This window comes from Heloderma suspectum, chromosome 11 (genome assembly GCF_057233095.1).
Source record: "Heloderma suspectum isolate Gila_16-S chromosome 11, 16-S_ref, whole genome shotgun sequence".
In the NCBI taxonomy this organism is placed as follows: domain Eukaryota; kingdom Metazoa; phylum Chordata; class Lepidosauria; order Squamata; family Helodermatidae; genus Heloderma; species Heloderma suspectum.
The window spans coordinates 9188000-9203584 of record NC_139468.1 but is presented as its reverse complement, the minus strand read 5'-3'; the positions used below and the strand labels follow the sequence as shown (position 1 = coordinate 9203584).

At 46.8% G+C, this 15585-nt stretch overlaps 1 protein-coding gene across 1 annotated transcript in view; it reads left to right on the top strand.

The window, feature by feature from the left end:
* CSPG4 (chondroitin sulfate proteoglycan 4) overlaps nt 1-10046 on the top strand; it is a 133607-nt gene extending 123561 nt beyond the window's left edge. The window contains exons 7-10 of the mRNA XM_084816775.1: nt 788-922; nt 2522-2688; nt 4469-4652; nt 4751-10046. Of these exons, the coding sequence (XP_084672901.1) occupies nt 788-922; nt 2522-2688; nt 4469-4652; nt 4751-6708 (2444 nt within the window). The 3' untranslated portion in view covers nt 6709-10046. The remainder of the gene's footprint in view (nt 1-787; nt 923-2521; nt 2689-4468; nt 4653-4750) is intronic.
* The last annotated feature ends 5539 nt before the right edge of the window (nt 10047-15585 follow it).

Below are 15585 nucleotides of genomic sequence, written 5' to 3'. Positions count from 1 at the left end.
CAACAGAAGTCTTATGCCAGTTCTGTTATGCCCCACCAATTCCATTGTGCAAGCAGCCCCCATCGCTTGTACAACATTGATTTAGTACTTCCGGAGTAAACAAAATGTGCGGAAATGCATCCTTTCTGGAAGGAGAAAAATATATTCTAAGCTAAACATTTCGGCTTCCACCCTCATCAGTAGCTGTGCTGTTAAATGGATACCAGGAGTGGCAGTTTGGAATGCCTAGAGATGAAAGTTCCTTAGCAGAAAAAACAGAGGTATGAGTGGTATTATGCCTACAAATTGTCCTCCAGATTAAGACCATTTGGACTAAGAGTTCTCAGTCTATAGATGCAGGAATTTTCCTTTGGGTCAAGTGTGTCAGTCTCTTTTGTTTGTTCTGTTGGAAGCAACTGTAAATCCAAGAGACTATGTGCAGGAAAGCTGAAATGTCTTGCAACAGGCTGATCCAGTTAGGGGGTAGGAACCTCAGATTTGTGGTTATGGAATCTTTGTTCTTAGGTTCGAGTGCGATATATATGTGTGTGAGAGAGAGTGAGAGAGAGAGAGAGAGAGAGGCCTGCGGAGATCTCTGAAAAAGATAAATCCTGTAACCAGGATTATTTCTATATTTGCTCCTATACCTACAATTTAGCATATGCCATTTTTTTGCCAATCTGTGTCTGTTTTTGTCCTCTTTTTGGTTGTGTGTAAGTAGCCACCCTAAAATTAGGAGACATTGGTGCAGAAATATCCCCCAACCTGCTATCCTAGGCTTTATTCCCTGTTGTTGTCCATTCCACAGGTCCCCTGGATGGAGGGTTTTCCTTTGATGTATCCGATGGAGAGAACATGTCACCAGGGCACTTCTTCTCTGTGAGGGCTGAAAAGAAAGTGGTCATCACTCTGGAAAACAAGCAAGATCTGACAGTGTGCCCAGGTATGTTACTTGCAAGGGAAGGCAAATTTTGTCCCATCCTAGTTGGGACCATTAAAAAAAATAGAGGCAGTCTAGCATATGTGGTATTAGCCTGACTTAAAAGGAAAGTGATGGTTCTTGCTAGGCTGCTAGAAGAATAGCAATAGTCAGTTGAGTCAGGATTAGGCCCCGCTGGTGTGATAGACCTGTGTCTGGGCTGTACCACTTCAGATTGCAGATCCAGGATCACAAAAAGTAAAGATACAAATCCATGCATATAGAAACTGTTAAAGGTTTTCTATCATGTTGTGTTATAGAGTTTAATTTTTGTGAACTGCCCTGAGAGCTTTGGCTGTTGGGCAGCATAGAAATGTAATAAATAAATGAAATGGATTTCCAAGACATTTGAAACGTAGACATGTAACCTCTGCATGCAAAAAATACATGTAGCATATTGGTAGGCAGCTGGAACTGGTGGGGGTTCGTTCTGTTGAGAAGGAGGAACATGGGAAGCTGTCTCATACCAGGTCTGGCTTTTCATCCGCCTAGCCTCAGGTTGTTTCTTCTGACCAGCAGTGACACTGGTCTCTGCCCAAGGTCCCTGCCCAAGGTCCCTGCCCAAGGTCCCTGCCCAAGATCTCTGCCCAAGGTCCCTGGGAAACACATTTGTTTGTTTGTTTGTTTACAATATGTATATATCGCTCCACATGTAAGATTGGACCCATTAACCCTGGGTCCTTTGGCTTGCAAAGTGCGTGCTCTACCCAGTGGTGTAGTGGTACATTTTGAAGTACAGGAGATCATCGTGACAGTGTGTAAACACAGAGAGAGACACACAGACACACAGACACACACAGAGAGAGACCTCGAGCCACATTTAGCCTTTAATTAGAAATGCAAACAACTGTGCAATACAGTGTTATCATTTAGACAGCTATCATGAACGCTAGGGCACCCATCAAAGAGAAGAAGAATCCAGAGCCTGTGCTTACGTTTTCCTCATTCTCTGACTTCCTTTCTATTCATCCGTCACACACAATAGTAAAACTTGAAAGCCTTGTTATTACCTCACCTGGAGCTGTGTTCCTTGGCATTCCCCCTCCACCACACCACAGGCTCGACCATTTCTCCCTCCCTTTTGCCACGCATCACCTAGCAGTAAGAGCCTAATCATTATGGGGTACGTGTGCTCGCACGTCAGTGTATGCACAACCCACAAAGAGATGGGCATAATGTAAGTAGAGTCAGTATGGTGTAGCAGTTAGAGTGTTGGACAAGGACTGGGGAGAGCCAGGTTCTAGACCTTACTCAGCCATGAAGCCCACTGGATGACTTTGGGCCAGTCACTGCTCACTCTCAACCTAAGCTACCTCACAGGGTTGTTGCGAGGATAAAATGGAGAGGAGGAGGATAATGTAAGCCGCCTTGGGCTCCTTGGAGGAAAAGGTGGGATATAAATGTAGCAAACAAATAAATAACTTAAAATAAATAAGTACAGAGTAGTACAAATTCTCATGGCTGTGGGAAACCATTTTCTTTTTTCCTTACAAGGGAAACTGAGGGCTAAATGTTTACCACACCACTGCCTAATGGAGCTCTTCCTAACCCTTTCTTTTAAAGGTTCTTCTCAGCCAATAAGAAACCAGAACTTGAAAGCAGTGACCAATGATGAGGAAGAGACCCAGTCTTTATTTTACATCATAGAACAGCCTCCACGGTTTGGCAGGTTGCTGAATGACCAGAAGGGTGGTGATGAAGAGGAGCTGAGGAACTTCACCCAGGCTGAGGTAAGAGCATGTGATGCTCCTTCCTTGACACCCCTCCTTCTTATAGGACCTTAATTTTGATTTGTGGTGGTAGTGGCCTTCTCGAGTCCCTGTGCCAATCCCTACTGGGTGAGCTGAGTGAGTAACGGAGGACATTTCTACGCCCCGTGGTGCAACTAGGGCTGGACCCAATGGAGGCTGGTGGTGGCTCCAAAGTCAATGGCGCAGTGAATCCACTCTGGGTTTCAGTCGGAACCAGTCAGAACTCTAAAGGAGCTATTCTGGCTGGTTCTGACTGAAACTCAGAGCAAATTCACCACTCCACTGACTTTGGAGTCACCAGCCTCCACTGGCTGGACCTTGCGGCAAATCCAGGACACACACCCCCCACAGCCCAGGCAGGTCCCCAAATGACCACGGACAGGGCAGCAGGTGGGGAGGGTGTTAGGGCATCAGAAGCAAACTCCATTGTATTCCTGTAGTCATGATGCAACTGCACTTTAAGTGAGCTTAAAGTTAGGGATGTGTGAGAATTTCATTTTTGCTCACAAAACATGCAAACATTCATGTTTCAAAGCCCCTTCTGTGAGGTGAGAGTGCGGGTCAGCCAAAACTTTTCACAAATTGTCCAACACATGTTCATGTTGGTCTCGTTCCTGATTCCAGTTAGATTTGCGCAAATTTCCTAATCTGCGCAAATTTCCTAATCTGCGCAAATTTCCTTAGTGGACCGAATCATCTCTGCTTTAATGTATGGAGGAAATTTGTGCAAATTTGGGGCGATTAGTGCAAATCTCCCATTCGATGGCTGCTCGGTTGGCACAAATCTCCCATTCGTGCAAAATGCGAGCAGCGATCACAAACGCGAATGGGAATCAGGCACAAAATGAGCAGCGAGGTGATGTTTGGGGAATGCTAGCGATCTTGAACATTGCTCGTCCAACTTAAAATGCAGAACTGCACAGGCTTAGAGTTCTGTTTTGTGTTTTAAATCAGGGTTGACAAACATTCTAGCACAGCCTTCCCCAACTCAGGGGGCTCCAGATGTTTTAGACTACAACAACCAACCCGCCTGGGGCTGATGGGACTTGATGTCCAAAACATCTGGAGGGCACCAGAGTGGGAAGGCTGTAAGATATCAGAAATGTAGAAGCAGTTGTGAAGGACAGAATGGCAGCTGGTGGATGTGGATTAAGAGGAATGTCAGCTGTATGCTACACAACTAAAGTAATGCACATGGCCGTCTAAAGGGGCTCCCCATAAGACCATTGGCTCCAGGGTCTAAAATGACTTAGCTGCACCTAGCTGTCAGTCATTGCCTCCCCTCCCCGGGAGAATCCTGGGGATTATCGTTCAGAGGGTGGTGCAAGGGATCTCTTATCCAGAGTTAGGCACTCTGGCGCCCTCCAAGGCTGGCTGGGGAATGCTGGGGCGCCAGAGGACGTTTTTCAAGCTAAACATGTGTAGGATAGCACCATTAAAAGGTGGCCACTATTGCGGGACTAAAATGGCAACGTGGGGGAGGGGGAATGGAGTGGAGCGGGTGGAATCCTGAACAGGAAAGCACTCCACATGCCAACACTTTGTTGAAGCTCCCACATGCGAGGAACTAATGCAAAACAGGCTGCAATCCTATACACTCTTATCTGAGAATACGTCCCATTGGACTCAACCGGGCTTATGTCCGACGATTGCTCTGAAATGAAGGGCTGGGGAATTAAAAAAACTCAAATCAAGTCAACAAGATTAGTATGCTTTCATCATGACTAATATGTTTTCCTTCTTGTGCCTGTCCAACCAGGTGGATGCTGGATCGATATTATATCAGCACAAAATGCCTTTGGAGCCTTTCTGGAGCCTTGAGGATGGTTTTCACTTCCGAATTTCTTCTCCCTCCACTACCACAGACGTGTACATCCTTGGAATGTCGGTATCGTTCGAGAACAGCTGTCCTGAGCACTCCACTTGGCTGTGGAGAAACAAAGGTGAAGCGTGCTTATTCCATGTGCACATGGCTTGAGAACTGTTGTGAAGGAACATACAATGATTTTCATAACAATGGTTTTCCTTCCCTCTCTTTCAGGCCTCACTGTTTCAGAAGCTCAAAGTGCAGTGATCAGTGTCTCATTACTGGATGCTTCCAACCTCCTCACCAAAGAACCTGACTCCAAGAGAGCATCATATGATGTGGTATTTCTGGTTACAGAGCTACCCACTTATGGGACCCTGTCTGTCCCTAATGGACCTGTCGATAAAAAGCATCCCTACTTCCTGCAATCTGACCTTGTTGCAGGTGGCTTGGAATATGCCCACCATGGGCCCGGCACCCTGGATGACCATTTCAGATTTAAAGCCTGGCTTCGGCCCAGCACTGTGGGGTCTATTCAGCCCCCACAAAAAGAAGAGGAATCCACCATTTCTGGAAGGTTCAACATCACAGTGAGTGACAGTAATGAGATGCCACCACGGCTCGTCAGCCAAGGACAAGTTCTACAGGTCCTCCATGGTTCTTCCATGATGCTCTCCCAAGAACATTTGAATGTCAAGGATCCTGACAGCTCCCCTGAAGAAATCAAGTATGACATCCTTTCTGGGTCACCCAGTGGCTTTGTGATCAATGTCCACAATAAGGAAGTACCTATAACTCAGTTTACTCAAGCAGACATCAATGCAGGGCATTTAATGTTCATTGCCAATGGAACTAGCTCTCCTGGAACCTTAGACCTTGCCATTTCTGATGGACGTAATGAGCCCATCTTCACTTCTCTGGAAATCTTGGTTCTTCCCACTATCACATGGGCAACAAATCAGACAACTTTGGAGATACCACAAGGTGTGAACATGGCCTCACTCTCCCACAATCACCTTCTCGGGTCTCTTGGCCAAGCAGAGCAAAATACTCTGTATAGGCTCATCAGGGATCCACAGTTTGGCCAGGTCAAGGTCAACCAAAAGCCTGTGACAGACTTTTCACAGAAGCAAGTGGATAATGGAGAAGTGACATTTACTTTCACAGATTTTGCCTCCGCCAAGGATGAATTCCAGTTCCTTGCCACACCAGGAGAGGTCAATATATCAGGAGTGGTGCATGTAATGGTGAAAGCCTTGGTCAAAACCCAACGAGATGTTGTTTGGCCAAGAGGAACCACTATCCAGCTCGATACCAACATTCTTGATGCAAGTGAGCTGGCCAGCAGGACAAGGAGTGTCCCAGAGTTCAAAATCCTCCAAGCACCCCAAAGGAGCCGTTTTGTGAATGTCTCCAGAGACAAAAGGAACCAGCCTGTCCCCATCGACGCCTTCACCCAGAATGACCTCGAGAGAGGGCTGGTTGCATTAGAAATCTGGGAAATGGACGACCCTGAGCAAAATCTCCAGCAGGACGGTTTTCTGTTTGAGTTGGTGGCTGAGGGGGTTCCCCCTGCCTCCGAGTCAATGGCATACACCACCGAGGCCTTCAACCCCTCAGCATCCTATGGAGTGACACTGCTCAAAGTGCCCAGTCTCCAAGACAGGGACCACAGCCCCACGCCCCAAACCATAATTCCCTCTTCACTGGCATTTACAACCAGGACTCAGGAGTCAGAGAAACCCAGCCAGAATTCCAGCAAGCCGCAAGTTCTTCCAACGGCAGCAGCAGGCCAAGGGATGACGGCCAGCACCTCCCCAGCAGAAAGGGGCACACTCCTCAGTTTCATCGAAGCCAATATGTTCAGCATCATCCTGCCTATCTGCCTCATCCTTTTGCTCCTGGCTTTGATCCTGCCCTTACTCTTCTACCTCCACAAGCGGAACAAGACTGGCAAGCACAACGTCCAGGGCTCACCCCCCAAGTACAAGAACGGGACAGTGGTTGACCAGGAAACCTTCCGGAAGACAGACCACAACCAAGGCTTTCCTCTGACGACAGTCGACACGCTGGAGGCCAAAGAAGCAGGAGCCAACTCAAAAGGGGAAGGCCCAGGGGGACAGCAGGATCCGGAACTGCTCCAGTGTAGGACATCCAACCCGGCCTTAAAAAACAGCCAATATTGGGTCTGAGTGCTGGGGCAAGGGACTAAAAAGCAAGACTCTGTGTAGGTAGTGCCGTGGCCTCTATGGTTTCCTAAAGGCCCGTCCACCTCTTCCTTCTTCTCCTCGCCCTCCTTTTTGCTGATGTATATAAGAGAAGTCCCTGGAATACAACGAAGTCCCTGCATGGGCCTAAATCTTCTGGGTTTATCCAGACCTGGTTTCCTCAAAGATATTGGTCCATCACAGGGAGATCTCTTGGAATGGAACAAGTGAGATCCTTAAAAAGCAAAAAAGCTTCTTTTTTGCTCAGAAGTAGTGTTGAAAAGTACAGACTCTCTTCTTCAGAATCAAAGCTTTCCCTTTTTTTAAAAAAAAGGGGGAGGACAGAAGGAGGAGGAGGAAGAGAAGAAGAAGAGGAAGAGCTCATATGGATGTGACAATATGCTTGAAAGTGGGCAATGTGAACACTTAGAATCCGAAGGGAAACCAAATAAAATGTTCAGGGCTCAGGGGTGAGGTTTCAGTGCCTTACATAACTCTTCCCTGCGACTAGAAAAAGTCCAAGCAAAAGTATGCAAACAATAATAACCATTGCAGAATAAATTATGCAAGATGAGAACATTCATGAACATTAATGTAATTTATGCAGGTTGCAGAATCCTGCTTTTGGGGGTTGTGGAATTGAGGTGAGCATGTTGTAGACTGTTTGATGTTCTTTACCAGCACAGAGTTCATGCAGCCCTGAATCTTAGGTAACTGAGAAACAGGGTAACTCCTGAAGATAAGTAAAACATGCCATTCATTAGGCAATTCCAGAAAGCCTGTCAGGCTGTTAGGGTTTTTTTTCCCAGGCAAATATTTTGGGCATCGAAGCAATGAAATATCATGTGATGTTGGTGAGAGTAATAGTGGGTGCTTGGGTAGTTTGTTTCAACAAGCCAAATGTTGAGCTGTTCTAGAATGCATTGGATCATTCTGAATCATCCATCCCAGCCTACAGCAGGAGTTCTCTCCACATAAAAAGATTTCCACAGATGTTTCTCAAAGTCTGGAGGGTGAAGAGGAAGTTGCACTGATTTCCACAAGGGGCTGAAACCAGTTGCCCAGAGCTAGGCAGACCCAAAAATGCACTGCCTGGTGTCTTAAGTTGGAAAAAGAATCCCCGGCCAAGAAAAAACTGAACCTATCCTCCTAGGGAAAAAAACAAAAGCAAGACATTATTGGTCATTTCTCTCTCCTCCCTCTAGATATCTTTCAAGCACTTCATGAGATGGGCGAGTGAGAAAGTCACTGGCAGTGCAAGCCTCTGCATGTTTTCTCAGAAGTAAGTCTCACTGAATTCAGTGGAGCTTACTCCCAAGTAAGCATGGGCTGACCCTGTGAGGCAGCAAAATGTCTTTGGCAGCCAGGCCCTGCTCTCAGCCCGGTAAGGAGGCTCAGCCTTCACCCAGGTGGACCAAATTAGCAGAAAGCAGCAACCTGCCCCGCCCACTTCAACAGCTCATTGGAGGGTGGAGCCAGATGTTATAGGCTGCTGCTGCTGAAACTGCGCCTCCTCCTTTCCCTCTCTCCCCCAATAATATGTTCTAAAACTAAACACATGACATCATCATACTCAGAGTTTCCTTTCCCCTTTCAGCAAGAGGTAGCCGATAATGTGTCATGGGAACTGTGTAGTTTTAGGAGCCATTATTCGGGGAGACAGGTCTACAACTCTGTCACCATGGAGTTCCAATCAGCTCCATAGACACTGGAGGAGAGGGAGACTATGGGACCTTGGTCCCCTCAGGAAAATTCCAGGCCCTCCTCTGAATGTTCAGTTGACATTAAACAATGCAAGTCTCTAGTCCTTTTACTTTTCAAGATACAATAGCCAATGAACCAAAGACCCTGGGATAACTGACGGACACAAGGCCCTTATTTTTAAGAGTTTTTAAAAAAAAGAAGTAGATTTTATTTTATTAAATATTTAATGTGTTTACGTAACTTTTCTTATATCAGGCTATCTGTATTTATGTTTTGATTGTCCTGCAATAATCTGCTCCCCTTTTATGCTGCCTCATCACCCTAACATTTCTGGGTTTGCCTTATCCCTCTGTCCTTTCTTGAGGAATAGCACAGGAACAAACTTTACAGCAAAACTTTGGCAAGATAGCCTACTGCATCACATGGTTCAGGACAGCCTGCCTTAAGACAAAAGACAGCCTGCCTTAAGGCAAAAGGTTTAGCGAGATCCTATGAGGGATGGTTGAAGGAGCCTGAAGAAGAGAAGATTAGGGGAGACATGATCATGGTCTTCAAATATCTAAGGGCTGTCATGCAGAAGATGGAGTAGATGTGATCTCTGTTGCTCCAGAGGGCCTGACTGGAACCAATGGGTGGAAATTGCAAGGAAGCAGATTTCTGCTGAACCTTAGGAGAAACTTCCTATCAGCACAAGCTGTTCCACAGTGGAAGAGGTGGTGGGCTCTCCTTCGCTGGAGATATTTAAGAAGAGGTTGGACAGTCATCTGTCAGAGATGTTGTAGCAGGCCTGTTGGATTGGATGCTGTTTTTATTCTGTTATTGCTGTGTTTTTTATTGTGCATTCTTTTAATCAAGTCTTATTTATGATTGTAAGCCACCTTGAGTGCCATTTTTCTTGGTAGAAAGGCAGGCTACAAATCAAATCAATCAATCAATAAATAGCTGCATCCTGCATTGCAGACCCTGCCTTGAGCAGGGAGTTGGATGAGATGATCCCCAAGATCCCTTCCAACTAAAAGAGTCTATGATTTGATCATTCTAATGTAACCCAGTGGACCCTTCCTTTCCAGTTCAATCCTCAGTGTTCACCTCCCAGTTCTTTCTACCAGCAAGGCAAAGTCAATGACGGGCAAAGCAGGTTCTCCTCCTCTAGTTGTGCAACCTGGTACACATTCCTTTATTTTCATCCTTGCTGCCAGAAATCCTCTAGGTCTCAAGATTTTGTGCTTTTGTCTTGCAAGTGCATATGGGATAATAATGACATTGAAGGAGTCTATTGCCATTATGGTGTAGACCTGAGATGGACAGAAGGTAGATCTCCAGATGTTTTGGACTTCAATGCCCCCAAACCCCTGCCAGCATGGCCAATGGTCAAGAATGCTGGAAGTTGAAGTCCAAAACATCTGTAGATCTACTTTCTGCCCACCCCTAGTGTAGACCAAGGATTGTTTTGAGTGCATAGAGAATACAAGTCTAGGATATCTGGGAAAGGACTGGCACAAGTAGCCATAGTGTTTTGGTTATTTTAAAAAATGTCTATCAATTATTGTTTCACACTGATTGGATAATTTATAACAAAGTGACCAACTTTATAAAGAATGTTGAAATAAAGTAGATTATTTTTAAAGGATGTGGTCATGTGGAAACTTCTCAGTGGGGAGTTATGTTTAAGACAGGGCAAAGATATTTGACATTCACATTTTACCTGGTGCCCTTTATATATTTTGGACTACAACTCCCACAGTCCCTAATCATTGGCCATGATGGCTGGGGTTTATGGGAGTTGTAGTCATACGGATATAAGAAGAGCCATGCTGGATCAGACCAAGGGTGCATCTAGTCCAGCATTCCGTTCACACAGTGGTCAAACAGCTGCCTGTGGGAAACCCACAAGTAGGACATGAGTGCAATAGTATCCTCAAAACATCTGGAGGGCACCAGGTTGTCTATCTCTTCTGTACATGGTAAAACCATTCCAGGTATCTGCATCTTATCACCTTACAAATAGGGCAACTTAGCAACTAGCCAGGTCAAGTCTTTACTACATCCTCCTGACAAATACAACTTCTTAAATTTAATGCAACCTCCCTGTAATGACCATCTGAGACCACTGAGGGCATTGGTTGGAACTGCAAAAGAATCATAGCCCTCCAGATGGGACACTGTGTGAGGCTGAGTAACACTCATAGGCGTAATTCAATTTAATTGCATAATACCATACCAGTGATTTGACTTTGTGGAGAAACCGTGCACTGGGCTTATCCTACTTCATGTTCACAACAACCCAATGAGACATAGAAATAATAACTTGCCAAAGACCACAAAGCAAACTTTATGGCTGAGCAAAGATTTGCACCCAGGATCTCCCAGTCCAAGGGTCCAAGTTCAGATGGACATTTCCTAGAGCCACCAATCAAAGGGCATTGTGCAACTATTCTGTATGTGTGTTTTTCTTAATGGACTTTATTGTGGAAAGACAAAAGATGGAAGAAGCAGTGAGTAAACATGGTGGGCTACAAGTGGAAGAAGTCGTCATCTGGACCACTCATAAATTTCCATGAATGAGGAAGGGCGAAGCACCCCAAATCCAGCTTGCTGGTGTCTACTACAGCCCACTGGCTCTATGATCAGGTTTTGGGGGTCCTTGGGCAGGACACCCTCCATGCCCCCCTCCCTCAGTGATCCCACCTTCTCACCACCATAGTTGCTCTTACTACTACTACTCTTCCTCATCTTGGCAACCACTTGCTGGCTTGAGAGGCCAGTGAGCAAGTCGGCAGTGAGATCTACTGCTCCTTCTCAACACCGCTGTTGTCTGGGCCAGAGTGAGAGGCAGGTGAAGAAGCTGGTTGCCATGGTGAAGAAGAGGAGGAGCCCTAGGGGCTCTCATCTGTGGGCCCCTGCTGGGGAGTGGACCCTCAGCAAGTGCCCAATCATGCCAACCCTTGATGCCAGCCCTGTCTGTGATAACAGACTTTTATAGGATGAAGTGTGGAGACGACGAGACCTGGAACTGCCTATCACCCATTGCAAGGGTGAGGCCTGTAGGCATAGCTAAGGAGCCATGTAAAGGGCCCACACATACCTGGACCTAGAGCTAGGTACCTTATTTATTTAAATATATCCCCCCTTTGCTTTCCAGCCATGCTTATCTCCCAAAATGGCTTGCAAATACATCCATAGAAAAGTAAAATACAGCTAGGGATATCCTGATGTGTTGTGAGCAGCCTTGTGTCAGGCTGCTGGCAGTAGGTGATTCAGTCCAGCTTCCAGGCTCTTCTCTCCAGAGGGAAGGGGATGGACAGAGGTGCAAATGGACCCCAGGGGCCGGCTGTTGGCCAGGGTGGTGAAAACACTGCCCTAGAGCAATCTGCATAACACTCGACGACAGGGCCAACCCTACCATTAGGCAAGGTGAGGCAGTTGCCTCAGGCGGCAGTTGCTGGGAGGCAGCAACAAGGTGTTCAAGGACAGGACTGTTTGCCTTGCAGCCTACTCTGCTCCCTAAGCCTGCTGCCTTCAGGTTCAGTGGAGAATGTTATCCCATCCTTAGCATTGAAGACAGATTCATCTGCCAGTCCAGTCAGCTTTTGTACACAGAATGGGAGGGGGCGCCATCTTGTGCTTCATCTCAGGCAGCAAAATGTCTTCAGCCAGCCCTGCTTGGCTATGTCCTTCACTTCTGTCACAGCAAGCAGTGCCACTTGTGAATGACAGCAGAGTCTGTCCTCTTAAGAAGTCTCTGGAAGCTTCTGATCTCCCAGAAAATCTGAAAAGACAATATCCCAGGACCTAGAAGGTGGCTCAGTCAACTCCAGTCCTCCACTGCCTTCCCCGGCAGGGAAAATGACGGACGAGTGAAGGCTCTCCCACCCTTCTGAGGGAGTGTGGCTGTTGGGAGGGGCCTCACCTGGTGTCCCAGGGGCCATATAGGCTGGCCTGGTGGGACAAATTTGGCCTGTGGGCCAGAAGTTCCCCATCCCTCTTCTAGATGAAATGGGCCTATCCCTTGTATGGATTAAGCAGAATGGGAGTTCATAGTGCTCCAGTAAGCCCTCCTCACATACAAGCCATGCCGTTTCCCTTCTTCATGTGTCTGCATCAGGACTAGAGTGATATATATATATCGTCCTTTTATGCTCTTTCGTTATGATACTGAGATACTGCTTTTCCCATGGCGGTATTCTAAAAGCCGTTTGCAGAGGGGGAGTAAGAACGTCATAAAGACTCACATGAATAAATAGAAAACAGCAGTCAACAAGCTAAAGCCTTAGCATTGCAAGAGACTTTATAAGGTTACTGGAGCATAGCTCACATTCCTACCATGCACATGAGCCAAGAGCGTGGTTGTGGGACCAGTGACAGACACACAGTCTGCAGGGCTGGATTTAAGAACTGAGTGCTGGAATTCCCCAGGACCGGGGGTGGAGCAGGTGGGGGGGGGGACTATGATTTCTTTACTATGCTATTTCCAGATTCAGAAGTAATATCCTTCCGACTACCTGTGGTTGGAATGCAAGACTGGGAGAGGGCTATTGGCTTCATGTCCTGGCTCTTAGCTTTCCAGGGGCAACTGGTTGGCCATTGTGGGAAGCAAGTTGCTGAATTAGATGGGCCTTTGGTCTGATCCAGCAGGGCTGGGCTACCGTTCCCCACATGGAATGGCCAGAGGCAGTACTGCAGCTCTTCAACCCAGCCAACCCACATGACCTGAAGGACCAGCCAGGGCCTAGGCAGCGCTATATAACTTGGGTAGTATATAACTTTGGCTCATTCACTGGTTCCTCAAACTGAGCAACTTGTCTCACTGAGGGGCCACATAAACGGCCTTGCCTTGGCCCCATTTTCAGCCATATCGCCTGTCTCTAACCCCACTGGGCCCTGACATTGTCCCCTGATGATACGATGAGCATCCCTGTCTGAAGCAAGTGTACAGCCATCTGGCATGGAGATATCAAGAGTGGGCATGTATGTGTGAATGGGCAGTTGTTCAGTCCAGATGCAGTCGGAGTTGTGATTTTGTATATGTGGCACAGCCCCCCCCCCAACGACCCACTTGGGTGCAGGGTGCACTTGGCTCACGTGGGGCTGTAGCTCAGTGGCAGAGCCCTTGCATTGCATGCAGAAGTCCCAGGTTCAATCCTTGGTAACTCCAGGTAGGAATCCTGCCTGAAACCCTGGAGAGCTGCTGCCCATCGGTGTCGACAACACTGGGCTAGATGGACCAAGGGACAGATTCAGTATAAGGCAGCTTGCTATGTTCCCAAAAAAGGAGTCTACTTTTTGTGTCTACTTTTTCATGGCATACTGATGGGTGAATGTGTTTGTTTGTTTGTTTGTGATATTTATATACCGCTAAATAGAATAGAATCCCTAAGCGGTTCACATATAAATATTAAAATCACATTTAAAATTCAATAATAAAACACAACATTAAAAACAATTCCAATTACAATAAAAGCAGTACAAGGAGCAGTAAGAAGGAGTGGCAGGATGGATTTAATTACAACCTGGGGAAAGCCTGGGTGAACAGGTGCATTTCCAGAGGCGTTCGAAGGATGCCGCATTTTCTGCCTCCCTAACTGCACGGGGGAGGGTTGTCCAAAGGGTGGGTGCTGCTACCGAGAAGGCCCGCCGTCGAGGTAACACATGGCAACATTCCATTAACTTCAGAAAACCAGCAAGGTCTCCTCTCATGACCTTAAAGGTCATCTGGGTATATATAAGGGAAGATGGTCTGCTAGGTATTCTAGTCCCAAGTTGTTTAGGGCTTTGTATGAATTTGGACATTCTGGGCCATGGTGATGTTACTGTGCACATTACAGCACTGATCTTCAACAGGTCTTAAACACAAACAATCCCACCCCTGCTGCCCCTTATAACCGGAATGGCCTCCCAGATCACCTGAATTTTAAAAAGTGGATTGCACCAGAGGCATCACCACTGCCCCTTCTTTTCTTTAGAGAAGGAGGAGAAGGAGAAAGGACAGAGTGGGAGAGAATTGCAGGAGGAAAATAGACACAGAAAGCAGTTGGACACAAGCAAAGGAAGACAGAGGTCCCAGACCAATATGTGGTAAATCAAGGTTGCAGAACCTCTTTCAGATCAAATCAAACATTCAATTTTGGAGAAGTACTTGGGGGCTGCATTTTAGTGGTGGGTGGGGCCAAAGGCAAAAGGGGCAGGGCCAAAGGCAGATGAGACTGGACCAAAGGCAAGAGGGGTGGGGCCAAAGGCAAAGGGGCAGGCCAGAGGCAAATGGGTGGGGCCAAAGGCAAAATGGGTGAGGCCAAACTAGAAAAAATGCCAGCATATTTAGCTTAAAGCTCTCACTGACCATAATTAAGCCTTAGGAGAGGCATTTCCGTCTTCTGGGGTGGGAGGGAAGCTGCACAAAAGCCAGGAAACCATCTAATGATTGGTGGTTGGAGGAAAGAGGGTGTCACCTGGGGAAGCACCTTGGACAGTTCCTTTAGAGTTCTGACTGAAACCTGGAGCGGATTCACTGCCTACTGACATCGGAGCCACCAGCCTCCACTGGCCTGAGGTCCTGCACTCAGGTTGCCTAGAAAGGGGGATTTTGTCCATCTCGCTTTCCTCACTCCTACATGTCAAGCTGGCCTTGTTAAAATTCTCTCTTCTGCCCCATGATTAAAGGCTCAAAAATGTCATGCTTCTGGTTGACACAGAAAAAGGGAGGGAGGGAGGGAGGGAGGGAGGGAGGGAGAGAACAGAAAGATTAACATGTACTGTAAACAATTAAAAGCAGGTTTGGGCTGAAGCTTTGGATGAAAGATGAATCCTTGGTGTGCAGAGGCTGAAGGCTATGTGTGGGGGGGTGTAATGTATTCTGAATTTATGAGGAGTGTAAGTGATATGATAGACGTCTGTGATCAGATGTCTTATCTCTTTCAACTTTTGCACAAAGGAGCCATGGGGGGGGGAGGATTTCGATCAGGACTGGAACCTAACCACATTTCCTAAGGAAAATTAACACACACACAGCAGCTATTTTTGCACCACCACCACCACCACAGCTCCTTTTTTCAAAAATTTAAAAAGGCAGAAGTTATGTCCACAGATCTCCGCTCCCTCATCTAGTTCGGCAGGGAGGGTGTTATTTTGCATATGTTATTGTAGACAAACATATACAAGGTA